The 27,853-nt window shown below is 37.8% G+C and overlaps 2 protein-coding genes across 7 annotated transcripts; one reads left to right on the forward strand and one right to left on the reverse strand.

Annotated features, from left to right (window-relative positions):
• LOC308688792 (uncharacterized protein) lies at nt 1–13,330 on the forward strand. Of its 5 annotated transcripts, none has more exons than XM_081362170.1 (12): nt 1–318; nt 2,997–3,197; nt 3,311–3,727; nt 6,295–6,396; nt 6,547–6,618; nt 7,638–7,685; nt 10,209–10,256; nt 10,395–10,433; nt 11,434–11,460; nt 12,334–12,381; nt 12,884–12,943; nt 13,056–13,330. In XM_081362170.1, exons 1-12 carry the CDS (start codon nt 240–242, stop codon nt 13,097–13,099), a joined length of 1,185 nt encoding a protein of 394 aa, XP_081218296.1. In that variant the 5' UTR covers nt 1–239; the 3' UTR covers nt 13,100–13,330. The 5 variants fall into 5 exon arrangements, with proteins under 5 accessions (XP_081218296.1, XP_081218299.1, XP_081218295.1 ...); XM_081362173.1 differs by having other exon boundaries at nt 27–318; nt 3,074–3,197; XM_081362169.1 differs by having other exon boundaries at nt 40–318; nt 3,043–3,197.
• fam114a1 (family with sequence similarity 114 member A1) lies at nt 13,143–27,826 on the reverse strand. Of its 2 annotated transcripts, none has more exons than XM_081362168.1 (14): nt 27,788–27,826; nt 27,362–27,472; nt 26,062–26,379; nt 25,848–25,932; nt 17,499–17,680; nt 17,163–17,297; nt 16,762–16,914; nt 16,498–16,624; nt 15,959–16,044; nt 15,676–15,876; nt 14,654–14,793; nt 14,500–14,572; nt 13,871–13,924; nt 13,143–13,729 (listed from the first exon to the last, which is right to left on the reverse strand). In XM_081362168.1, the coding sequence occupies exons 3-14, from the start codon at nt 26,371–26,373 to the stop codon at nt 13,604–13,606; spliced, it is 1,674 nt and encodes a 557-aa protein (XP_081218294.1). In that variant the 5' UTR covers nt 26,374–26,379; nt 27,362–27,472; nt 27,788–27,826; the 3' UTR covers nt 13,143–13,603. The 2 variants fall into 2 exon arrangements, with proteins under 2 accessions (XP_081218294.1, XP_081218293.1); XM_081362167.1 differs by having other exon boundaries at nt 13,144–13,729; nt 16,459–16,624.
• Between the last annotated feature and the right edge of the window lie 27 nt (nt 27,827–27,853).

The raw sequence follows: 27,853 nt of genomic DNA on the forward strand, positions 1-27,853 counted from the left end.
ACACAAAACAGGAAGACAAGTAGGAAGTGGTAAAACGTTTCATCTATGTAATCAAGAAGTATTGTGGAGACATGTTGAAAATATCTGTAGGTTAAGTACGTAGGATTATTTTAAATGTAATGTGGGACTAAATGTGGCACTAGATAAGATAATGGGTGAGAAGTGAGATTTCCAATGTATGGTCAACAAGTTGAGAGGTTTGGGACCTTACAGTGGCGCAGTCATCACCGTCTTTTACCATGACGAGATCAGGTGCTTTCAAACTCTGCGCCGTCTTCTTTCTCACCTTCATCTTGTGCCTACCAGAGTTTTTTCCAAGTAAGTAAAAATAGCAAAGTAAGATGTTTTGGGGTCCACGAGCAGGCGTGAGTGAGGGAAATGTGGCAGTGGGGTGGGTATTTGTGAGCATGTGCGTTTCAGAGAAAAGTGTGGTCAGAAAGAAAATGTTTGTATGATTGACAGCATGAGTAAACTTCAGTAATGTCCATGTCTTTTAGAAATAAGGTGCATTGTTGCATTACCTTCTGTGTGTCTAAATTTTAGTAGTTTTAAACTTTAAAACAGGTTAAAACAGTTAGCTCTCGGTCGCAGCTACACCACTGTGGTCTGGACATGCGTTGTTTTTAAAAACCACTGTTTGCACGTGTATGACATGTGTGTGTGAGGTAAAACTTTGGATTCTAACTGTAACAGTAACAATACACATTTGTTTTTATGGTTTTAGACACTGTCTCTGAGCACAAAACTGTTAGGTCGGTATGGTTTGTTAGGTTTCTAACTTTTAGACAGGAAGTGTCATGCACTCTAACTTGCCAAAAGAAACAGAAAACCACACTGGTGTTTGAGAAAACAGGAAGAACAATTTCTCAAAACATTACAGTTTACATGATAAAGGAGTCAGATGAAGAGTACAAAAATGAGCAAATGATAATAGCTTACATTTTCGCTGTAACTTATAAAACGATTCTGTTAGTGTTTGTGGAGTTTAAGTAATGCTTTATTGTGAATACTGGTGTGTGTGTGTGTGTGTGTGTGATTGGTGTAATTTTCTGTACAGCATCATGGGTAATATAGTATTTCACAAGGAATTCCACAGTTAAACATGATTATTAAACTCAGCTGAAATGACATCACTGTTTTTCTGCAGAACTGCTTTAAATGAACTAATTTAATAATTGATGATCTTGTTTGATGCCATTTTTTCTTTGAGAGAAATGAACTCTTTTTGAACTCTATCTTTGAATCATTTTCTTGTTATCACTGTAAAGCTGCTTTGAAACAATCTGTATTGGATACAGCGTTATATATAATATAAGTGGAATGCCACAATAGAGCTATAGCACCTTCCGTTTCATGCCGACTTTAAGATTTCTTTTCCCCAGACAACTTTATCCCCAGTTTAACAAGGCTTAAAGGAAAGTTGTTGGAGAAAGTTACTCTGAAAAGTAATGCATTACAATATTGAGTTACTCCCTTAAAAATAAACTAATTGCATTACTATATATATATATATATATATATATACAGTATATATATATATATATATATATATATATATATATTATCATTTATAAGTGGTGTGCGATGGTGTTTTAAAATGAAGAGGCAAAGTCCTCACTGTATCAAATGTAAATTTATGTCTGTTACACTTAATTTTCCTGGTTAAATAAACATTACATAAAAAGAGAGACCAAATACAATACCAAATATTTTCTTGCAATAACTAATGTTCTATTTATTAAAACCAAGTATAAATTTCATCAAGTTAGTGGAATCAGTGAGTGAAATCCCAGAGTCAAATTCCAGAGTCTGTTCCAGTGAGATAAATTCCCAAGCCTGTTCCAGTAAGTGAAATTCCAGAGGAAGCAGTAACAGAGCCGTCTCTTCCTGTCAGTTCTGGTGTCATCGAAGAGGTGGTCCTTTCCTGGGCCACACATCTACATCAGCCCCTGAGCACAGTCCAGTGTCTGCTCCAGCCCCTGAGTACGGTCCGGCATCGGGTTCAGCCCCTGAGTCCGCAAAGCTGACCATGATGGTCATGGCTATCTTGTGTGTGTGGTTGGCACACACCCCCAAGGCTCCTCCCAAGAATGTTTTTTTGGGGGTGGGGGATGTCCAAGAGCTGTCTGCTCTCCCAGACACTGTCACAGAGGCCGTCTCTGAGACACCCGCTCTCCCACACACGGCCATGGAGGCCGACCCTGCACTGCCGGTTCCACCCTGGCTCCCTGAACTGCCGGCATCTCCCTGGCTTACTGTATTGCCGGTACTGCCCAGGAGGCTTCCTGTCCCACCAACGTCACCTTTTGTAATGTGTAGTTTTATATTTCTCCTTTGTTTTTAATTTGATTAGGCTGTTCGCAATGCTTCATGGGATGAGCCGTTCACAGTTTGAGTACCTTTGTCTTTGTATCTGATTTTCCGAATCAAAGTTTGTAATGTTGTGATTCACCTTGTAGCTGGTTGGCTTGGTTCATAATGTTTTAACAAAGACTCTTTTTAAATCCCTATGGGAAAATGAATGGAAACAGCAACAGCGGTACTGAAAAAAGGGCACAGTTGCACTCTATTGCTATGATCTCATGTGAGTGACAGGTTGTCCCACTCTCCCACCGGGAAACACATCATCAGAGAAGAGATGTTGCTGCAAGAGGGAGGGGAAGTTATTTTGACTAAAGATTACAAGGGCACAAATATTAAAAAATGATGTGCACAGATAAATTATTTATAATAAATACTGCAATATTCCATACAAAAAATAATCATTTTGATTTCATGGTGACTAAGTAAATAAAAAACATTAAATAAAAAAAAATCTTAATATGCTATAAAACCAACATGAATACAAAGAAAACTTTAAGAACAATTTGCACATGTGTTTAAACTTAAAGGATTTTGTTTTTCACTGAATGTGGGTATTGCACATGACTTAAAATATGAAGTAAGAGAGTTTTCTTCTTCTTTTTTTCTTTTTTTTGGGGGGGGGGGGTTCACAGATGTATCACAAATTCAGTTTTTCTGTGAGCCTTTTGACCCTTGCAGACCTGAAAATGATGCAAAGCTTTGTGGTCAGGCTGACGCTCCATGTGCGACAGAACTTATAAATGCCAGCAGTCAACACAAACGTGATGAAGGATGGTATCTGTGTAAGGCTGAAATTGATCTGCGGCTTCTCCACAACAATACCTTACAGTCAGGTGGGATAGTTGTTTTATTATTATTTTATTTGTGAAATTTACTGCTGCTTGTTGTTTATTGTCTACAATAATAACCAATAATAATAACTGTGTGCATGTTGTACATTTCATAGTAGAGGATGTGATGGTGCTTCTGACAATGAAGGCAGGCAATCTCACTGGATGGAATATTAGCGTATTTGCTTTTCTCAACAACACTGAACTCTACACTGGACCCCAAAATGACCAGAGACTATTCTACTGCTACCTCCCACCAGACAACAGCGAATGTCCAGATCTGAACATGTCCACAGAAGAACCCACACAACAAAACACCAGTCATCCAAGACAAAACACCTCCATTTTAAAAACCACTTCTTCTGCCAAACCAATCACCTCTTCCCTTAAAACAACTACAATATCTTCGCAAGTAACAGCTTCCACACATGCGCTTAAGTGCCAAACGACTAGCAGCAGTTTCCTCTTTCACTACCAGGAGCACAATGAAACAGCAAGATCTGCTGCGTTAGCAGTTACGCAAACAAAAAAAGGTGAGAAACCATCAGAAACCATTATCTTTCACAATGCCAGGCTATGCACAAGACAAACTATAATAAACCAGCTTTTAAGAGGCTAATATAATTAAAGTCCTCCTGTAGTCAATAATTATATCCCTTAAAACTCATCTTTGATCACCATATTTAAATGTTTTTTTTTTCTTGAAAATAATTCTACATTCCTCAAAATAGCTTGAATGTAACTAACCCTAACCCTAACCTTGCCTCATTTAGTATACGCGGTTCTATGAATATGCCCCTATGAATTTGCCCCGCCTCCACTCACTCACACCAGTTCAGAGATCCACTTGTTAATGATCATAAGTTGACATGATTGGTTACAAGGTAGTTTGTGACGTCAGGAACACCAGCGATTTCAAACCGCGTTTTTGAGACAGTCTTTGACTCACTGCAGTTTTAGGGAGAAAATACTCAGTGTTGACTTATGAATTTGCACATGGTTTATCTTAAAGCATATTAAAAACACCACATAGGTCGGTGCCGATAGCCTTGTGGGCAAGTGTGCCAACATGTAGCACTGTTGTGCTTTGGGCGACCCGAGTTCGAGTCCTGGCTTGTGGACCTTTCCTGATCCCAGCTGAAAAAAGCTCTCAGCCAGTCAAATTCGAGAACCAGAAAGAATTGTGTATATATACACTCACCTAAAGGATTATTAGGAACACCATACTAATACTGTGTTTGACCCCCTTTCGCCTTCAGAACTGCCTTAATTCTACGTGGCATTGATTCAACAAGGTGCTGAAAGCATTCTTTAGAAATGTTGGCCCATATTGATAGGATAGCATCTTGCAGTTGATGGAGATTTGTGGGATGCACATCCAGGGCACGAAGCTCCCGTTCCACCACATCCCAAAGATGCTCTATTGGGTTGAGATCTGGTGACTGTGGGGGCCATTTTAGTACAGTGAACTCATTGTCATGTTCAAGAAACCAATTTGAAATGATTCGAGCTTTGTGACATGGTGCATTATCCTGCTGGTGACATGGTGCATTATCCTAATGCCAATTGGCACTAAGGGGCCTAAAGTGTGCCAAGAAAACATCCCCCACACCATTACAACACCACCACCAGCCTGCACAGTGGTAACAAGGCATGATGGATCCATGTTCTCATTCTGTTTACGCCAAATTCTGACTCTACCATCTGAATGTCTCAACAGAAATCGAGACTCATCAGACCAGGCAACATTTTTCCAGTCTTCAACTGTCCAATTTTTGTGAGCTCGTGCAAATTGTAGCCTCTTTTTCCTATTTGTAGTGGAGATGAGTGGTACCCGGTGGGGTCTTCTGCTGTTGTAGCCCATCCTCCTCAAGGTTGTGCGTGTTGTGGCTTCACAAATGCTTTGCTGCATACCTCGGTTGTAACGAGTGGTTATTTCAGTCAAAGTTGCTCTTCTATCAGCTTGAATCAGTCGGCCCATTCTCCTCTGACCTCTAGCATCAACAAGGCATTTTCGCCCACAGGACTGCCGCATACTGGATGTTTTTCCCTTTTCACACCATTCTTTGTAAACCCTAGAAATGGTTGTGCGTGAAAATCCCAGTAACTGAGCAGATTGTGAAATACTCAGACCGGCCCGTCTGGCACCAACAACCATGCCACGCTCAAAATTGCTTAAATCACCTTTCTTTCCCATTCTGACATTCAGTTTGGAGTTCAGGAGATTGTCTTGACCAGGACCACACCCCTAAATGCATTGAAGCAACTGCCATGTGATTGGTTGATTAGATAATTGCATTAATGAGAAATTGAACAGGTGTTCCTAATAATCTTTTAGGTGAGTGTGTATATATAAATATATATATATATATATATATATATATGTGTGTGTGTGTGTGTGTGTGTGTGTGTGTGTGTGTGTGTGTGTGTGTGTGTGTGTGTGTGTGTGTGTGTGTGTGTGTGTGTGTAAAGCATATTTATATAAATGCTTTTCTAACTTTTCTTGAAAAAAAAGATTTCTGAGCAAAAAGAGAAATTAGTTGCTTTATACCACACTTTGGACTTTTTAGCACATTTTAAAAATAAAATACAAATAATTCAGCATATATATTTCTTTCAGCCATGCTGATTACTGTACATCATATCAAATATGTTTTTACAAATACACAGTGAATCGTTCTCACCCAAGCTTCTCTACCTCTCTCATAAATTCCCTCTGAAGGAGAGCTGAGACTCTTTTATCCTGTCTATTGATTCGGGCATGGAAGGAGACAGCAGGACTTCATAATTCAACCTAACTTTTGATAAATATATTATAGCAATACACCAAGCCAGTCTATTCAGTGTTTGACTCGTCCAAAACCACAAATCCTTTCAGACAGTACATTGCCAGACTCACACGAGGTCATTGGGGTTAATGTAAGTGTAAAATTAACTTGGTAAGACTTAAAGACAAGGGCATTGTAAACTTGGAGCTTCTGATGTTTAAGCATTGATATATTATATGCTGTTTTGTTTTTCATGTTTCATTCAAGTATTATGCTTCGCTGTACTCTTGTTAAAGTTTCTGTTGCTATATACTTCATTTCCTTGTTCCTAGAGGGCTGGGGTGTGATCACTTCAGTGTGGTTGGCACTGGTACTGACTGTGGTTGTGGTAACTCTATTGAGTGTGGGCTGCCTGATTTTCAAGAGCAAATATAGTGAGTATCACTTCTACAAATCAATCAACAGCCCTTTGATACTGGGGTGTTTTCAGTTTGGGATCCATAATGATAATATAATTGACAAAATGAACATCACATTAGATTAATCTATTTGGATCAATCTTGTTTTTGGTCTTTTCACTTTAGGAAAGTCCCAGTTGTTCACAGTTGTGCCGGTTTCAGTCAGCCGACATCAGCTCAGCAAGCCAACAGAAAATTGTGAGTGACACTAACAAGTTTATATAGTCGCAAAGCTTTTCTATGATTGTGCTTTGACTTTGCAGGCGGAGGTTCCTCACAAAACTGATTTCGGACTGACTTCTGAGGCAGTGTTACGGTTTAATGATCTACAGCAAAATAGAGAGAACTTTGGTGAAAACTAAGTGAATAATTTAATGACTACAATAGGGATTTTTCGCTAGAAATAACATCATAAGTGGACAATATTGATCAAAAATGTACATTTACATACAAACTGATGACCATCCGCAACTTTCAGACGCCATCTAGCTCAACTGTCACAGAATGGAAAGCACAGGATTGTGGGATATCAAAGGCAGCTAAGGATACATCTATGCAGCCTTCAAAAATCGATCGGATGAAGGTATCTCAGGAGACAGGAAGTGAAACTAACATTGCATTCGGACGTGTCTTGATGCCTTCCTACCTTGGAATGCGTCCTCCAAAGTCAGCATTTATCAGTTGTCGGACGCAGCCAAAGACTGAACCCAAAACAGCGATAGAAATACACTGGGACTAAACAAGATAATTAACAAGACACAGGTGGGGAAATAAAAAATCATGGCAACAAAATAGAATGAACAAAGAAAACAAAGGAAACTGAACTGAGAACCGAGAACTAACTGAAATCGGAAAACTTTTTATGCGTTTTGGCCATTTATTTACATGACAATGGCGTTTTGGGGGCCTGAAAAAGCAAGCTTTTGAAAATGGGTTTCAAAGTTCAGGGTTTTGAAAACGATGCCGATATTATGTGTTCGCTGGATATTGACAAGTCCTTTTTGACAAAGTGACATCGCCAACTACTGTCCTGGCATTCATAATACAGCCTTTGTTGTCATTTTTGCAGATCCGTGTGAACGGGGATCATTTTGACAGTGTTGTCTTCTGTTTTTAGTACATTGTTGTTGTGTAAACATATCCTTACTGAAAGTCCAACTCAAGCAAAACACGAACCAGATGTGACAACTAATTAATTTTCAAATTTTTGCTTTCAGTGATGAGCAATGTCCCTGATGTGTCCATAGAAATGTACAGCATGAGTGGTAAGCAAGTGTTTCTCTTGTGATTGTTTGGCTAATGTGTCCTTGTTAAATTTGTGTAAATAAACCAATAGACTTGTGTGTCCTATTTTTAGTTTTATATGATTTACATTTACATTTAAAGTCCCCCTGTGGTGAAAATCAAGTTTTTAATGTTTATATGTCTATGTGGTGTTTTTAATATGCTTTAAAGTTCCCTATGGTCCCCCTTTTAATATGCTTTAAAGTTCCCTATGGTCCCCCTTTTAATGTGCTCTAAAGAGGGTGGCATAATGCCATTTTCACAAGATGTAAAATATGTCTTTGATGTCCCCAGAGTCTGTATGGGAAGTTTTAGCTCAAAATACCCCACATATATTTTTATATAGCATGTTAAAGGGACACTAGGTAACTTTTTAACCTTAACTGAACAGCTTCGGAGTCAGTGGAATGGTTATATTACTCATTTCGGGTTGAATGGTGGTGGTTTCGCACCCCCCTGGTGCCCGAGAGCGGAAAAAACTCACTTGCAACTTTGGGGACGCGGGTCGGTGTCAGGAAGTCTCGCGTGATATCAGGTCTCGCGATGTAACGAATTGCTTGACGGCACTGCACACGTACACGCCCCCATTCAAACACCGGCGGGCTAGCTATAAGCAAAGGGCAACGATAGACTGAGTTATGGCTGAGGCTGAGCCTGTAAAAAAGAAGCAGAAAGCTAGAAAATCTTTGTCGGAGGACCAACGAAAGAGGAAACGGGAGACTGACCGAGCAAGAAGTCAGACTCGAGTAAATATATCGGACCGGCTTTTTCAGAATGGTGAGAACTGAGAGAAACAGAAGCCTGCAAAACGGATGCTGATCCTGCTGTTGCACTTGTAAGTTAAGTATCTTTGGAATAAACTGTGTTTAATATTTAAATTTCAAGTCATTGCGACCTCAGGATGTTTGCTATTGTCTGTAAAGGTTTTTTATTATGATCGCTGTCTGTTAGGGGCTTACTAGTACGCTAGATACTATCATTCTGATGTTAGCATTGTCATAGCAAACACGTTTGATTTCTGTAGTTGTGTGGCCGTTCCTCTGTCGGTTTTATTTGTGTAACTTACACTTTTATTTTATGTCACTAAGTCAACGCGTCTGATAGTAGGCAATATCAGACGCGCAAAATGTTGCACATATCATGATCGAGCTAGAAAAAACGTTCTGATGTTTTCTTAGACAAGCAAAGGTGAACCATCATTCTACCAGATGAACTTATAGACCTTGCTAATATAACTTTAGACAAATATTAGCCTCCGATATATATTTTTTTATGCTCATGCCCATTCTCCCAAAAACAAACAAACAAACACGAAAGCAGTAGTTCGCCTCGTTCATATCGTTCGTTCCCGGTAAAAATACTAGTATGCATGACAACACAATAAATAAAAAAATCGCCATCAGTTGGAAAGAAAGTATTGCTTTACTTGCCTCGGTAGACATAACTGGTTTTGAAATAGCCGGTTCCTCTGCTCAGCTGGGTTGACAGCTGATCAGCTGGGTTGCTCGTGGCGAGGGGGGAGGGACAACAGTTCGTTTTTACGACAGAGTGTTTGAAAGCATTATACTACCAGACACTAGGGGGAGCTCGTAGAGAAAAAACACTCAGACTTGCAAAATGCCCCTTTAAAATGGTCACTTTTTGAGGGTGGGCAAAAACGCACCTTTTTGTGTCTGTTCCTTTAAATGTAAATGAGCTGCTGCTCACAGCACAGAGGGCGGAGCTTCAACAGCTTGTTGTTCAACACCTCACACAGACATGCACTGAAAATGTCAAAAACTTTTAGCCATTTATGTTCAAACCGGAGTCAGGCAGTGATGGAGAGACTCAAGAAGAGGTGACAACATGTAGAATGCAACAGGACGTTTCTGAATGGTTAGCTGATGAATTTATGTGGCTTATGTGTAGTTATCTTCTAGTCATTGATTAGCATATTCTGTCTTGATAATCTATAAATTGTGTTCCGGGGGCGGGGTTTATGTAAATTCTAAGGTTGGTGATGTCACTAACCCAGGAGGAATGTTGTGTAGTCCCTACCAGCCGTTTGGTAACCACAAACTACCTTGCCTAACCAATCACGACAACGTGTGATCGTCAACGAGTGGATCTCTGAGCTGGTGTGAGTGAGTGGGGATGGGGCCAATTTGCATATTCATAGAACCGCGTATACTAAATTAAGCGACGGTGTATAGTTACATTCAAGCTATTTGGAGCTATAAGGATAAAAATCTTTTAAAATGTGTCATTTTGGTGATCAAAGGTAAGTTTTTTGGGATATAATTATTGACTACAGGGGGACAATCATTTAGCAGACGCTAAATCCAAAGCAATGTGGAGAGCAATAGAAGTAATCAAACCAACAACAGGGCAACAATGTGCAAGTGCCGTAACCAGTCCGTTAGTACAGCAGTACACGCAGCAAGGTTGTTGTTTTTTATATATCATTTATACTTGCTTCATTGTTAGTTATTAAAGGTTGATGTATTTCTGTTTATCTAATATAGATGATGATGTATTCTTTGAGATCTCTTCAACTGAGAACAGAACCGAAGGTAAACAAACACCCTGCTCTATCATACTTACCCAGAAGAGATTTGTGCTTTATCAAAATGCTGTAAAGTAACCTTGTATGTTTTTACCAGCACTGACTAACTCCAAATCAACCTAACTCTCAATTTATACATTCACAGAAAACCTGCTCAGGGTAGCTGACCGTATGTACAAGAAAAGTAAGTGATTGTTTAGATATTTATTTTTATGCAGAGAGAGGCATAAGTTGTGTCCTAAATGACGCACTATACACTATGCACTCACACTATGTACTCAGCCATGTAGAGTATGACTTTTATACAGTTATGTCACTCAACATCTGTGTCTGATAGTCCGTCCCCCATCCACTATGTAAATAAAGTTGTGACAGTTGAGTGTCCAGGATTCCACACTTCGTTTTTCGGTTAATTAAGGGCATCATCTGAGAATTTAAAGTGCATTTTTTCAGTGTGAACACACTAATTACACTGTTTAAACTACAAAACGGCACAGAATAGTGGATAAGTACGCAAATTGGGACGCACCAATAGGGTACAGAAATTACAACAGAAATGTCCTTGGAGCAATTTAAGGGACACTAATGATTATAATTCTGCCATCATTTACTCCCCTCAAGTTGTTACAAACCCATATGACAGAGAGAGCATATTCTTTTGTGGAACATCAGTTTGAGAATGTTCACGTTGCTCATTACCATAGTGGATGGGGACCAGAAAACGCCAAGTTCCAAAAAGGACATAAAAATACCATATGAGACTCTTCCAAATCTTCTGAAGCCATATGATACAGTAGCTAAGCTTTTGGATGCCATTTTGTGAGCCGAAGTCACCATCTACTTTTATTTCATTCTTCTACAGTATCTAACTCCTTTTGTTCCCGGGAAGAATGAAACTCGTTTAAAATTTCATTTTGGATGGGTTATTCCTTAAAACCTGCAGGAGTATGCTACTGTAAAGCCTACATCAATCAAAATGTGTGTGTGTGTATGACAACCACATCCTATATATATATATATATGAGGTTGTATACTATATATACTATATATATATATATATATATATATATATATATATATATGAGGTTGTATACTATATTGAAGAACTGATCTCCTGTATAGTGTATTTATATTAATGGTGGCTATGTGTGTTTATCTTTTTATAATGATCTCTCATGTTCTAGGATTGTCACCAATCTTTGAGACTACAGGTATGAATGAGACATTTAACACATTTACATATTCTTTCAAGAAACACATTAAAAAAACACAGTAGCATTGAATAGCATGAAATACACATATAGACCTATAGAATATGCATATCACATAAATAGCATAACTGAAACTACTGCTTGATTCTTTATTACTATATTATCATCCAGCAATATTATATTTAAAAATTGGATATATAGTACATCCAACCTTATCAGCAATATGTACTGTATAGCAAATCTCAATGCTTGATTGTTTGCAAAATATTAAATATATTATTGCCCAGCTTGGCTAAATGCAACTGTAAGTCACGAAGACAATATAGGGGTCGTATTCTGCTTTCTTACATTTTCAACTTTCTTTAGTGTGTAATGTTGATGTTTGAGCATGAAAGAGGTCTGCAATGTTACAAAGCACAAGATTCCACTCTAAAGGGAGTTATTCCCGATATGAGTGAGCACTGTTTCTGAACTCCCTGAAACGCCTCGTCTCGTTTTCTTCCGGGAACATACGTCACTATGTCCCTTTAAATAATTCACGTGCAAAAAAAGGGACAAGGCCTGGATGAGTTTCATCCGAAAGCTTAAAAATGCTGCCTTTGGAGGATGCATTCCAAGGTAGGAAGGCATCAGGGCACGTCCAAATCCAATGTTAGCCTCACTTCCTGTTTCTTTAGATACCTTCATCTGATACATTTTTGAAGGCAGCATAGATGTATCCTTAGCTGCCTTTGATTATCCCACAATCCTGTGCTTTCCATTCCGTGACAGTTAAGATAAAAAAAAAAATGCTTTGATTGAAACAATGTGTATTGTGAAAAGACCTTTTTTTTTCTATTTATAAAACTGACTTCAAAATTGACTTGATTCCAGATGAAAATGAGGAAGAGGAGCAATGTAATGCCCCAGAAACAAAGGAAGGTAAATATAAATGGATGAGGATGAGTCTAGCTTTTCTCTGTATAATAGTGATCATTTATAGTTTGGATATAAAAATGCCTCAAAAGTCCAAACCCTCAAGCATTTCATGTGTTTGGAATATTAAACGGCATTTGTATGCTTTAAATTCAATCTAAGTGGAGACTTTACAAAGCAGATTAATACTTCAAAAAAGATGTCCACATTAATTTCCTCGTCCATCAGCTGATGTAAAACATCTGATGATGGTATACTCTCTTGTCACTACTAGTTCCTATCCAGTATAGCCTGAAACAGTGTTGTACTCTCTTTTAATCTTGCATGATGTCTCATCCGGTCACAGTGATGATGACACAAGCTAATGATCGGTAGATCTTTGATGCCAGTATGTTGCTTGGGGCAAAATCAATTGCACTACAGATGGACTCCTGGCAAGACTAATGTTGTCATGCATAGAATTCTACAAGACACATTTTTAATAATATAAATATTATTATTTTTACAGAGTTTCAAAAATCACATCAGCTCCAACATCTGGCAGCACAAGGCAACTGTGAACCATCAAGTAAGTGACGTTTCCAGCCTCTCAATCTTCATTAACCATCAAGAAGCAGAATTATTCATTTGATATATCTGTCATTTTACACCTTCTCCATTCTCTCTTTTTCCATCTCCAGCTTACCTGCATCATCGAAACAACTTGTCTTGTTCCAGTCATTAAGAAAATGGGGAGATTTAACCCTTTAAATCAATGAGAAACAGCAGAGGCACTAAGTTTATTTATTTAACTAACGAACAACATGTGACGTACTGAGAACAGTGAGAACTGGACATTTTCACACGCTAAAAAAAACATTACTGTACTTATAATTTCAGTCTTTAGTTTCATATAATTTATATTACAGATTATGTTCTTGGTAAATTATATTCAAAATAAAAACTGGTAATTGTGTAACTGTTCATTATTTTAAGCGAATGTCGGTTGGACCTTTAAATCTGCTCAGACAATGCAACACATGATTAATAATCTTCGTTTTTAGTAAAGTCACTTAAAAAAAAACATTTAAAGTGGACAAGCAGCTTTCTAAATAAGTTAGGAGTTTCAATCTTAATTTTATTAATTATGTCTTTGTAAGAGTCTATATATAGACTAGAATTGCACTTTTTTGGTTTAAGCTCTCATATTGAAGCAACATACCTAAACACAATACACAGAATGAGGGCACTATTCTTTGGATGCTGGTTCAGGGACTGGCTTGACTGTGGTTCTGCTGGTCTGAATATGTGAGACCTGAAGAACAGGCAACAGCAGCTGGAATGCATTATGGATGTAAGTAGTGCTATTACAACCCTGGGGAAACAAGACACAGTGCAGTGATGAAGGGTCGTCATTATTATTATCATAAATAGTCATTCTAATCATCATCATCAAAACCCCTATAGCCGTCTCCTCATTTGTTAGCTGTGCATTATGAAAATGATCATATTTTACCTCCAGCATCACACTGTCCACTAGAGGATTTAGTTCTTCTGCCTTTCTCTGATTCTATAGGGACAAAAATAGAGAGACAAAAAACAGCAGGATGTTCATTTTAAACTTCAGGAGATATAAATAGTTTGCAAACTATATAAAACAACACTGACATGCAACAGCATATGCAACCTGTTTTACTTCCATAATGTGACGCATTTCAAAGTGATATAGTGGCCCACAGTGCATCACCACAAAATCACAGGGCAACACTGGGAAAACAAATTCTTACTAGCATTAAATAACAAAAGATTCTCAATGTGAATTTTCACAGTTTACATTAAACTAAATTTACAGTTTGCTCTGTAAATTTAGCTGTGCTGTGCAACAGTAGAAACAGCTTTTTCAACTAGAAAAAAAAAGTAAGCTGGGTTTTATCTGACAGGAACTGATTGGATCATGAAATATGACATGTGATTGAAAGGTAGTGGCTGAAAAATAAGAGGGCATCAACTGAAGGAAACCGAACCGAAGTCAAACTGAAAAAGGAAGGTAATAGTTATAATATTTGAAAGTTTTTTGCAATAACATCCATTGATAAATAGTTCAAAATAAGACAAGGAACATGCGTTAGGGTCAGTCAGACTCACCCCTACAGCCAGTAATGTGTCCGAGAACTTTCGGGCCAGGCATCCGACCTCCTTACACATGGCATTGGTTAACCTGGGCATACACAACAGTCACTATACAGCTGATAAAAGGACTTGTCCAATACTGTCTTATGGAAACGGCTGAGGAACTCACCTGACCAGTATACTGGCCTGTTGGCAGGCTGGCTTCTCCAGCTCTTGTCCGTGTAAAATCAGCTCAGCCACTTTGTGTAGCTGTTCTATACTACGAGCAGTCACCTCAGCAAGACTGCCCACTGATGACAGATACACCTTCTACATTCACAAACGTACACATTAAAATAAAGGTTTATACATGTTTTTTTTTGTTGTTTTTTAAAGAAAGCAATACTTTTATTTTCAGCAAGGAAGCATTAAATTGATCAAAAGTGACAGTAAAGACACTTACAATGCTACAAAAGGTTTATATTTTAAATAAATGCTATTCAAAATTATATTAATCAAGAAATCCTGAAAAGAAAAAAAAAATTCCACAAAAGTATTATAGGGATAGTTCACCCAAAAATGTGTTATCATTTACTCACCCTCATGTTGTTACAAACCTGTATGAGTTTCTTTCTTCTGTTGAACACAAAAGAAGATATTTTAAAGAATCTTGGTGATCAAACTGTTGACGAAAGCCATTGACTTACAAAGAAGGAAAAAAAATTATATTGAAGTCAATGGCTACCGTCAACTGTCTGATAACCAACATTCTTTAAAATATCTTCTTTTGTGTTCAACAGAAGAAAGAAAATTTGCAACAGCATGAGGGTGAGTAAGTGATGACAAACAATTTTAGGGGAACTATTACTTTAAATAGACACTAGTAACTGGAGTTAACTGAAGGCTTTGCCATCAAAGGAATAAATGACCAAAATATATTAACCATTTTTTCAAATAAATACAGCCTAAATACTTCTTTAAACTTGAGCGTCGTGAGAAAATGGACATGGCGTGAGAGTTGGCAGCCTTGCTTATTCTAATCTCACATACTATTTAGGATGGATAGTATTGCACATTGCGACGACAGCCTATAAGTAAAACAATGGAAAAATAGTGCAGAACACATTCTGTGTGTACAGAGAATAACAAACTTAATATATGCATACAGTACATATAGTTCAGACTCAACGACACACTCAAAACATTTCTCACCTCAACATCATCCGAGTTTCCGTCTTTTGTATTATTTGTATCGTTTTTTCCCTCTTCTCCCTTTTCTTCTTCTTTTTGTTCCCCCTTTTCTGGATCAGGGCAAGGGGTGGAGCACTCTTCCTTTAATGCCTCTGTTACATTCTTGACAACTTCCTGGGATTGCTCCACTTCTCGCACCCAATCATGAGCTTTTATTCGGGCCTGCAGGGCACACGGTTTGATTAGTGTTTGTGAATAACGTGTGTGTGTCTGTGTCTGTGTGTGTGTCTGTGTGTGGCTGTACTTTGCTCAGTTTGTCTGGAGTTGCAGCAACATGGAGCTCAAAGAGTAGCTCAGTAAGAACACTGACAAACTCCTCTCCATCAGCAGCTGAAACGCAGATCACATAAATGTTATACCCATGGGCAGAAATGAGGAGGACTGAAATATTTATAGTGCTCTGACTCTGAGTCACCTGTCATATCAAATCAATGTCTGTTCATTGAGATTAGCTAATACTGGGTTTTCCAATACTTGTGGTATGGTGATTTCAACCAGAATTATAAATTATAAGAATTTCACAGCCTTAATAATTATGTAGATTAATCATTTTAACTCTAAATCTGTGATTGGATTTAAATTTTAAAAGTGTGAACTTAACCATTTAACCTGATTAATATCCATTAATGCAGATATTGTAATAAAGATTTATCCCTCACAGGATCTTGATTGTGGTCTTGGATTTGTTCACACCAGATTGTGATCTGGATTTGTCTAATTATATTTTAGCAATTAAAGACTCACAGAGAGGAGTGGAACACTGAATTTGGGAATTAAGATCACCGTTTTCCCCAGAGGCGGCATCAGCTTCCTCCTCCTCACGAGTGATGAAGATCTCTTTAATTGCAATCAGCTCCTTCTTCAGAACTTCCAAATCTTCCTCTTCCATAGAGGACAAGAACTCCTGCACCTGAAATGGAGAGAAACACAATGAAAAGAGGAAAATATAAGGACTTTTTTTGAATTACACAGCTCATTTCAGCTTGTTTTTGGATAGTAACAGGTACTACATGGGTGAATGTACAGTATGTAGTGAGTGTTACTAACCCTTCCTTCACTCTCATTGGAAAGAATCTCCAGTGCCTCGAGATGAGACAAGCCTTGGTAATCATCAAACAAGATCCCATAGTGGGCGGTTGGTTCTGAAACCATCTGACTGCTCAGTCTCTCTCTCTCCTTTTCCTTTGCTTCTTTTAACATCTGCAGATAGACACAACATAAGGACATACATCAGGCAAGTATCAGACAAACATACTGAAAATATGGCAGGATTTTCCCACAAAACCACTGTTAAAGTCAATAATGCAATAATCTTCTACTGTATGATAGTTGTAGGACTATATTCACAATATAGCATAGCCTCCGTACTGTACCTTATTGTAAAGTAACAGTAGGCTAGGGTTTTACATCATGTAAGACAGATTTGAAGCATTTGTTGACCATCTTACCTGAGACAGAGACACAGTTCTCTGCATCAGTATTTTAGTCTTTTTAAAGCCTGGATCACTCTCTGCCAAGACAATCATGGTCTTCTTTCCGATGAACTCCAAAGCATCCAGACCTCCTGTTATTACTGACTTTCCCTGTGAGAGGGAGAAAAAATGGTGCATGAAAATGTGTCCAAGATGGAGGGGCAAGAAAGATTATTTCATCTTGGGTGATTCAATCACAAGTTGTCAGCCGAAACTCGTGCTCTCTTTAATGCACCATCATGTGTAGGTTCTGTGATCATGGTAAGTCATGTTAAAACTAATGAAGTGTGTTATAATCTTGCACTGACTCACAGTGTTCTGAACAGCGCTGCTGATGGTTGACAGTACTCCTCTGTGCACCTCCTCTGAATGAACGTGTTCTGCCATCTCTGTCCCGGAATGCTCACGGGCCTCTTCTGCCTCCTCACACGATGAGCTCTGACGGATTCGGAGCGCCACACCTGCTTTCTCTTTTACAGAGCTTAACCCTTGACCTAAGGACAATCAAAAGATTGAAGGATATTATTCAACTTTAGGGCTGAATTACAGTTTTTCTCCATTGGTTTGGCTCATTTCTTGAAACAGAAATGACATTCTCAAAACTCTAAGATCATTTGGCAAAACAGTCTTACAGTTCAGCACAACACTATAGCTCACTTGCAAAAGCTCATATCTCTACCAAAACTGTTCACTCATGCTTCAAAACGAAATCTGTTTCCCCATATAAAGAGTCAGTGCCACGGAAATGGCAAAGATCCTTCTCAATTGCTTTGGCTCATTTCTTGAAACAGACCAGACGTTCTCAACACTCTTGGTGCTTTTGCCAAAATAACGTGGATGGTTCGGCACAAAACCATGGTTCACCTGCAAAAGTTCATACCTCTCCCAAAACAGTTCACTCATGTGTCAAAACTAAATTTCCTTCTCATTTAAACAGTCAGTGCCCCCAAAATGCTTCGTCCCTTTGGCATTGTGTAAGCACTGCAAGTCAAAATGTTTAGATGTTTTGTCACAATGGCAGAGGACCATTGAAATATCCCTCATGTCCACCTTTCAGTCTTACCCCAGTCCTTCATTGACAGTGGTTACTGTGCTGTTTTTTGTCTAGCTAACAGAATACAATTGTGTATAAAACTGAAAATAAAAAAAGAAATAGGGTAAACGTACCTATTAAGCTCAAGTACCCATTAAGCACACTACCATCTTGAAGCTCAGATTATAAAAAGAAACAGCAATGTATTATCCTATTTGATGTATTAACCAATTGATGTGTTTGTTACTATATACCTCCTGTAATTTTAAACCAATCAGACCATTGCACACTGAGATATGTGTGTCCATGTGTTCACTGGCGGCTATTTTCAAAGCTGTCTGAAAACTTTCACCAGAAGAGGAGCCCCTCAGATGTGCATTTTTTATATGTTTAAGCCTTTATTTTGAAGAAGTACATCTTCTTATTGCAAAATTAAGAGATTAATGTTTAGACTTTTGAATATTATAACCTGGAACCTGGATGTGGGAAATAATTACAGTTAGATCTAAAAGATAGTTTTAGCAACATAGCCCAGATGCTACGAACATAGCTACCTTACTAGCTGTATAAGATTGTGTGCTACATTAATATATTACTTCACAGGAATTAATGGCTTGTACTTTTAAATCCATAATATTATAATTTTACATTTTATTGATAGTCTGTGGTTTTAAACTGCTGTAATTTTTAAAGAATTCATATTATTGTTAGGTGAGCTTAAAGGGTGCACTACTATGACAATTACACAGCTTCAGTGTGACATCAATTAGAAAAAGCATAATTTCATAGATATTGTCTATAATAGTTGTTCATATTAAAATTGGTATAAACTTAATACATTACCTAGATTATTAATTTAGCTAAATATTTTCCTTTAAATTTTAATTTAATATTTATTAATTAAAAAATGTTTTTGCTCCAATTAAGCACAGTGTGTGCTCCCTTTAAGCTCACCCACATTAAACGTCTATGTAAATACTTAATAATCAGAATTTAAATATTAACTGATGGTTGTCACTATGTTAATCTTCAAAAAAATGATTAATAAACTTATTTTCACAGTCTTAAGATAACAAAAGCTAGACGAAACTATAGTGTATGCCCAAAGATGAAAGAGGCATGTCATACAAAGAAGGAGCCATCAGAAACCTGTCGTATCTGTCCAAGAAGTTTGGAGTAGACAGGAAAGCTCTGACCCAGAGAGTTAAAGGGATACTCCACTTTTTTTGGAAATAAGCTCATTTTACAACTCCCCCAGAGATAAACAGTTGAGTTTTACCGTTTTCGAATCCATTCAGCCGATCTCCGGGTCTGGCGGTACCACTTTTAGCATAGCTTAGCATAATGAATTGAACCGGACAAGACCATTAGCATCTCTCTCAAAAAAATTACCAAAGAGTTTCGATATTTTTCCTATTTAAAACTTGACTCTTCTGTAGTTACATCGTGTACTAAGACGGACGAAAAATGAAAAGGTGCGATTTTGAGAGTATAGTTCCTAACCATATCAGCCTAGAAAATTTAAACTTTACATTTTCCGCCGGTCTTATTACACGATGTAACTACAGAAGAGTCGAGTTTTAAATAGGAAAAATATCGAAACTCTTTGGTAATTTTTTTGAGAGAGATGCTAATGGTCTTGTCCGGTTCAATTCATTATGCTAAGCTATGCTAAAAGTGGTACCGCCAGACCCGGAGATCGGCTGAATGGATTCGAAAACGGTAAAACTCAACTGTTTAACTCTGAGGGAGTTGTAAAATGAGCCTATTTCCAAAAAAAGTGGAGTATCCCTTTAAGGAGCACATTGGTTTGTTTTGTTATTTGATTTTTCAATATGGGTTACATAGCTGAACGTGGACTAGTCTAGATGTTGCAATGAGTTTGAATGACACGTCACTATGAATAGGATAGGCTACCTGATCAAATTGAATGCCTTGTTGCTTGATTTTAGTGTTCTGTTTTTTTGTGATTGACTCTGTACCTTCAAATAAAACTTTTTTCAATTATTCCTTAAAAAGGTTGTTTAAAATAAACAAGAATTTTTAATAAAACTTGTTGTGAGCTTATTGGGAACAGGGGTGTGCTTAAAGGGTACAAAACGTACCCATTAAGCACAGCCAGACTTTTTATATTTAATGATGTACATCTTAATTGAAATACTTTTGTCATTTAAAATAAAATGAAATATTATAGTGTGAGAGATTAATATTTTATTTTAAAATAACTTCTTGTACTAAAACCAATATCTTGTGCACTAAAAATGTCTCAATGTAGATTTTGGTGAGCTTAATAGGTACGTTTACCCTAGTATTTTAGGTTACAGTTTTTCTCGGTCGCTTTGGTGCATTTCTCACATCACTATTTACATTTGCACAACAGTTAGTTCAACCTCCACAACATTTAGTCATTTGTGCACATCATAGTAGCAGTTTCTCATTCCTTCCAACAAATTGCAAATGCTTTTGGACATGCATCAATTGCTTTCATACAACTCTCTGCTGTTTTATAACATTTTCATTTGCTTATGTCATGTCAGTCAAAATTAACTATACTTGTGAATGCTGAATAGTCATTCCATATAAAACTAATACTCCTCATTTCATTGCTTGAGTCATTACATACAAAAATGTTGAACTAGTTGTCAAAATCTGTCAACCAAATTTTACACATTTTTAAAAAAAAAACATTTTTACTGAAAATGTCTCCTAAATTGAACAATTTCTCTCGGGTGAATCTCAGCTTTCACTGATGAGGAACGTCTGGATGTGCATGAATGATTATGTATGTTGTATGTTCAGTTCCAATATGTACTGCAATATTGTGTACAGTTGTGCACAGCTCTACCCAAAGGGACTTTATGTTTGTTGTAAATAAGGGTGTATTTTTTATTTTGCACAATGCTGTGAACAAATTCGAATTGCAAAGAGCATATGCAGTAAAAATGTGAAACATACATATTCAGTTACATCACTAAATACAGTAATGTGTAACTTTACTGTATTTTTCAAATGGCTGTGCAAATAGTATATAGTGCTGTCTTGAGCATTTTCAGGTAGTGTCACCAAGATCTGACTTTTTTTGCATTGGAAAACATTTACAGAGTAAACTGTCATAATGAAAACATGATCTTGTTCATAAACAATGGTGTCAGGACTTTTCATCTTGATGACACTGACACTTTCATTGACATGAATACTTGCTTTTGAGGAATGAGCTGTCCATTTTGAGCAAGTGACACGCTTTTGAAGGTTATCAACTAGGTTTTGCAGTTTGCACTAATTGTTTTGAGAACTGCATTATCTGTTGTGCAAATGTAAATAGTGATGTGAGAAATGCACCAAAGCGACTGAGAAAAACTGTAAGAGTAGCCTCCAAGGTTTGACATCACACATTGCACTCATACTGCCAAGGAAATTATAACCATTATCATTCACACACATAAAGTAACTTCCATACATCAGAGTAAAAAGAAAATGTATACAGCATAATATACTGTAATATAAACACACAAACAAAAAAAACAATGAAAATGATATGCAGGCTACAGTGCTGTAAATAAAGTTGGAGTTTCACAACTAACAGTTCTTCACTGGTCGCTGTCCTCACCCTCCCTCTCCTGGCCACCGTCCTCACCCTCCTGGCCATCCACACACTGCTGTCTGGTCACAGATTCTTGTCCACATCACATCGTATATTCTCCCTTGCGATGCAACGAGGGAAGAAACGGCGTGCATGTCGCAACCATCCCCTACACTGATCTCCTGTAATATCCGCAGACGCAGTGTCCATTTCATGGAGCAGGGACTTCTGATCTTGAGCCCGATGCTCATACACTCTCCACCTCCAAGTGGAGAAATACTCCTCAATAGGATTGAGGAAAGGAGAGTAAGGTGGTAGGAACACCATGACCATCCTTGGATGAATAGTGAACCAGCCCCTGATGAGCAGGCCACGGTGGAAATTCACACTGTCCCATACAATGACATATTGTGGTAGGTGAGGCCCTACGAGAGGCCCGACCTCATTTTCAGGGATCAAATCAAAATGAAGGCTGTCCAAGAAGATGAGGAGCTTCTGTGTATTGTATGGGCCAAGACTGGGGATGTGAGTGGGGATTTCAGGATTTCAGGATTTCAGACTCCACACCATTCTCAGATATGGCAGCACACATAGTTATATTGCCCCCTCGCTGGCCTGGGACATCCACCGTGGCCCGGTGGCCAATTATTTATTTATTTATTTATTTATGAACATTTATTAGAGGATCAACCCCATGAGATGAAACATCTCGTTTTCATGGGGGTCCTCAGGATCATGTCCAAACAACATAGAACAGCAGAACAACAGAGTAGATACAATCAAATAAAACCAAAAAAATCATAATAATAATCATAATAAAAAATCATAATATCTTCATAATATTATATGGTATATAATATATATATATATATATATATATATATGTTCTTGACTAATTTTGACAATTGAACAGACTATTGTGCATGTGATGACTTATACAATGAAATGACGCTGACACGTTTTGGAGCGAACAACCATTAGACTGAGAATCAACAATGTCTATTCACTTGGAAATTGTGCTAAATGTAGGCTACCTGTACTTAATCATTTGCAAAGATGTACTGAGACATTGAGACATGTACTTAGACATTTGCAATTTGATGAAATGAATGAAAAATTCAATTATGTTGTGAACAATTGCCAAGTGGTTTGGAGGTTTGTCCATGTTGTTTTGACAATGTCATTTCTTTTTCAAGAAATTAGCCAAACCAATGGAGAAAAACTGTAACTCTGCAAGGTCTGATGCACAGAACAGATACTGACAAATAATCTGATTTATTGTCCCAAAAGTTAACATTCAACAGGGTTCTCAAGTTTTATCAAAATCTTGGAGTGAGATCACATGCGGTTGGGGGAGGAGCCCTAATGGAGCCCCGCCCCCCAATTTTACCCATTGTTCATAATTAACCAGCACAAATTGAAATTATAACAATTGGTAAATCTGATAAAAGACAGAGCAATTAATCACATCAAATATACTCTTTAATGTTATATTTCAAAATTACAATTAAGCTACAAAAAATTAACAAATTGCTCCAAACAGTTTGGAAAAACAAATATTTTTGCATTTTGAATGTGTCTATTTGAAATGGTATAATGATTTATTGTGTGGTGGGACATTGAGAACAAATGACATATTAGAGTATTATTAAGGTATGTGTTTGTGTGTATGTACACAAGAGTACACACTCCAGCTTATGAAATGTGTTTTGTGTTGCAAGTGTTTAAAAAATACAAATGCAATGGCAATCAATGATTAATGTAACGTTATGTTTTGACAGGACATAAAATATTACCCAGAGCACTCTGCTTTAATACGTAGCCTTAATGTAACTAGAAATTCTATTAATACAGTATAATATACAATATAATTTAAAATAAAATAAATACATTTAAATGTATTTAAAATAAAATGAAGAAATACATCTTCATTCCTTCCCATACCCACTAACATTTCCCTTAGTTTCAGATAACGTAAGCTAGCCAAACTGAGCCAAAGCTTCTGGCCTGGTTGCAGAGTAGTTGTAGAGTTTTATGTCACACTTCCTGCTTCCGGAACGCGGAGTAGGGATTCAGAACTTCCGGTCAACAGTATTTCTCCATAAGGATTTAGATTGTCAGCCATAATGTCTAAACCATCCGAGGTAGACTGACCAGGAGCTATGAGTTTGTGAAACGAAGGTTTTTGCTCCCGTAGAAGCTATAAGTTAGTATGAGATCAACCTTGTTTTAAGAAAAACATGTTTTATCCGCGATCTTATGAAAAAAAACTACACTTCCCACAATCCTAAGCGTAGCAGCAACGTCTGCTGATTGGTCCAACTCGCTGTTACCATGGAAACGTTTACCTAACTGGCGAACGGCCCGCCGCTGTTGTTGTAGTGTACCGGGTTGCTCTGCGTCAGGACGTAGACAGCCATAACTCAGCTTTCACGCTTTTCCACTTGAGAGTTTTCATTTACCATCCGAACCACATCGTCATATGTGACTTCAGGCAGGTTGCGGAGAGATTTTGTCCAGCGGTATCTATCGGACTCCGCCATTGTAAAAAGCTAACCGGAAGAGCCGTATCCCTACTAAAAGACGTACTTCCGGTCTTCAATTTTTTCGTGATATAGGCCTATAATAATGTATACGATGGGCTATATATTAAATGTTCTAGCCTTAAAATGTTAGACGAGCTTTCGTCCAACTTACCTTCTCCATCACGACGTGTGTTCGCGCGATGTTGTTGGTTACCTAGTAACGAACGTACGGTGGCCGAGAATGTTCCGTCAAGTTCCGTGTGTTCGCGCATCTATGTTGCCTATTAACGAACGCAATCTGGCCGAGATACGTGCTGGCGGCAGGAAACTTCACTTTGTGTGCCCGCGCCTCGTATACAACGTTATATATAAAGCTTGTAGGACAACTCGGTTGGCATTGCCTTTTCAGCGTGAGAAATACACGGTGTAGCGTGTAAACTTGTTGAATTGCGTGTGTCTCACGGCCAATGCGTGAGACTTGAGAACCCTGCATTCACACAACCGCATTTACTATAATACCTACTAAGACGTATTAGGCTAAGATAGGTTTTCTTTTGTATTATGTCTCACATTCGCATATAGCAGAAAATAGACAGGGCACGCAACTGTTCCTTACGTGTGATTGGTTGATGTTAAAAACTAATTAAGTGCAATAAACTGCGGAAAACAACACTGTCTGACACACACACGAAGCGCGCACAGAAAGCCACCTCTCGGACATTCAATTCTCTTTCACGGCTTATTGCACTCGAATGGTCAAATACACACAGTTATGTCAAAATGCCTGTCTTGGCGAATATTCACATAATCACAGTCGGTTATGTCTTAAGTGAAAGTAAACAGTTGGGAAAGAAATCGGATGCGTGTCAATAGGATCCGTGCGTTAGGTCTTAAAGCGATAGCAGCCTAAAAAAACTATACCTGCTGCTGTCTGTCAAACAACAAAAGAAAAAGAGAAAAATCACTCACTGCTCTTGACTGAATAAATTTTTTCTAGCTTTGATATGAATCAATGTATATTTAATTCATGTTAAGGCTACGCAGTGTTTTATTTTTACATTTGATTATTCAGGTCTAATGTATTGCATTTGTACTATCGTTTGCAATTTGCCTCTTTGTTTTTAATTTTTAATAACAGAGATAAAATAAAAGAACAATAGAATAACTAATCGTCCACCCCTAGTTTCAGGTATTTCTGTTTACCTGGATGCTCTGTCTTGATGTCAGGTTTTCATGTTTATATAACTATATATTACCAAGTTGAGTTGTTGGTATTTAAATAGTTTTTGTTTGTTTACACTGATGATGATAACATTTTAGAGAAAATAATAGAATGTGAAACAAATGTGAAATAATTTCAATCATATTTTACACACTTAAAGCATTATCATATCGTGAAGCCCTTCTCATAATGTATAATTTGCTATTGTGACTGTGTTATCTAGCAGTTAACTGTGGAAGGATCTACTGTAAGGTTAACTATGGCAATCTCGCTGTAGTGACAGGTTGCTATGGTGACTTACCCACAGTGGATGTAGCAGTGGTCAGAAGTGACTTCCCCCAGGAGCCCCAACTACTCCAGCCTTTAGATTTAGACTCATCCAGGGGCTGATAACATGCATCAGCACAGCCGAAGGATACAGTCACAAAATATACACAAAAAATTGTGTTACGGATTTGCTATCATGGCACAAAATATTACTTTGACCAAACACAACTCAACACTATTGAATGTACCTCTGTTCCCTCTGCTTCTTCCTGCGTAACATCTGGGTCTAAGCTCACTGACTCCACACATTCAGTCACCTGACCCTCAGGTTTTTCTTCTGATTGGTGTACCTGCTTCTCTTCAGTAGCTTTGGGCGTACCGTGCTCTTCCGCTGCCACATTAGTTGGGTCAGGGGTCGATGTGCCTAGTGAAAGTTGTGATAAAGATGGGACCTCATCTGTGTTGACTGCAGCTATGGGGCCAGTTTCATCAGAGGCAGTCGGGTGGAGGGAAGGGAGAGATTTTGCAGTGAGGTCTTCCACGTTCTCATCTTGCGACATGGTGCTCTGATAAAAACAGATCAACAAAGTGCAATGAGAGGCCATGTAAGCAGCTGGCCGTGATTACACACACTAACTTACGGCTTGACACTGAGACGGTTTGCAAAATAACTAGCCTACTATTGATAAGCAGTAGGAGTTTATTGAAGCAAAAGTCATGGTTAATAGTTAGTTAAAAATGAGATCTAGACCCTAATCTAAAGTGTAACTATATTTTTTCATCAGGTTTGTGTTATGGTTAGGTCCTGAATTTAGGATTTGGGTTTAGCAACTATCTTCATTTCTGAATAAAAAGTACTATATTATTGATATTATTATTATTACTATTGTGAAACCAATATGTATGTGTAGGTGTGTGTGTGTGAAAAAGAAAAGCATTCACACAGAACTGCATTCACACACAGTACTGTCCCTGAATGGTGCCGCACTGTCCAAGCGCCTTTGTTTGATGCGGATTGCGGCGCCATCTAGCGGTTGTTTTTTACACGTACAGGCAACATTCAAACATTAGTTTGTAAATATACGTTCAGAAAATGACTAAGCAACATTCAAACATTAGTTTGTACACATACGTTCAGAAAATGAATACACAGACTGTATATAAGGCAGTTTATAAACTTCAGGTTACAAGTTACAGTTAAATATGCATGCAGATTTATGATACCTTAAGGCTCCATTTCTACAAGCTGAAATCAAACGTCTATCTTTGCCCATATTTATTCGTTCCCTAATATTTGCATTTTTATTGTCTCTTCTTTATGTAATGAAAGTTAAAGTATTTCGAATATTCTGCGAGCACATCAAAAGCGAACGCAGAAGCGAATTTAACTTTAATATCATCCATAAGAATAACAACAAACGCGACATATGGAAGTACTCTATGGAGAAGAGCATAACGCTAAAACGCAAGCTACATATATGCAAAATTAACATTTGTAGTACTATTTCTTCTGAAGTAAAGTTAAATTATGGAGCCATCCCTTCTTACCAGTTCTGCTGACAGTCGCGCTCGCGCAACCCTTCCGCTCGAGCTCGCGCCACGTCGGCAGCGGGGTCGCGTGCGGCTGTGGCCGGTGACGTCACTTGAACTTTTGGCACTCTGTTGATAGGGAAATAGATAAGAGACAAACTATCACATCTTGCGTAAACATTTTAGCTAAATGTTGTGAAGTACTAACTCCTGTTTGGGACTGACAGAGTGAGGTATTAATCTATTCGATCTCGGCTTTTAAAATGGCGATGCGTTTCAGAGTTGGTTGGGAAAACTGGGAATGTGAAGTAATGAGATTATGAGATATAACTGAATCATTATAAAATTAGAAAAACACATTTTTCTATCACTAAGAAAATACATAAGTCATTGTAAATTTGTTTATAATGATAAACAAAATTAAAGAGTAAATTCGCGTTCTACCTTAAACTTTGGTTAGTTGTCATATGACTCATTTTTTTCGGACTGGCTCGTTGGTCTAGGGGTATG

Source organism: Scardinius erythrophthalmus (assembly GCF_964197995.2).
Source record: "Scardinius erythrophthalmus genome assembly, chromosome: 3".
Lineage (NCBI taxonomy): Eukaryota > Metazoa > Chordata > Actinopteri > Cypriniformes > Leuciscidae > Scardinius > Scardinius erythrophthalmus.

Excerpts from the sequence above, each read along its gene's own strand:
- LOC308688792 (XM_081362169.1), top strand. The coding sequence starts at position 179 with ATGGTCAACAAGTTGAGAGGTTTGGGACCTTACAGTGGCGCAGTCATC. Across the intron at positions 10,257-10,394 it reads AACTGAGAACAGAACCGAAG|AAAACCTGCTCAGGGTAGCT; the intron begins GTAAACAAACAC and ends ATACATTCACAG. Across the intron at positions 10,434-11,433 it reads TGACCGTATGTACAAGAAAA|GATTGTCACCAATCTTTGAG; the intron begins GTAAGTGATTGT and ends CTCATGTTCTAG.
- fam114a1 (XM_081362167.1), bottom strand. The coding sequence starts at position 26,373 with ATGTCGCAAGATGAGAACGTGGAAGACCTCACTGCAAAATCTCTCCCT. Across the intron at positions 25,933-26,061 it reads AAGAAGCAGAGGGAACAGAG|CCCCTGGATGAGTCTAAATC; the intron begins GTACATTCAATA and ends GCATGTTATCAG. Across the intron at positions 16,045-16,458 it reads TCAGTGTTCCACTCCTCTCT|CTGCTGATGGAGAGGAGTTT; the intron begins GTGAGTCTTTAA and ends TCTGCGTTTCAG.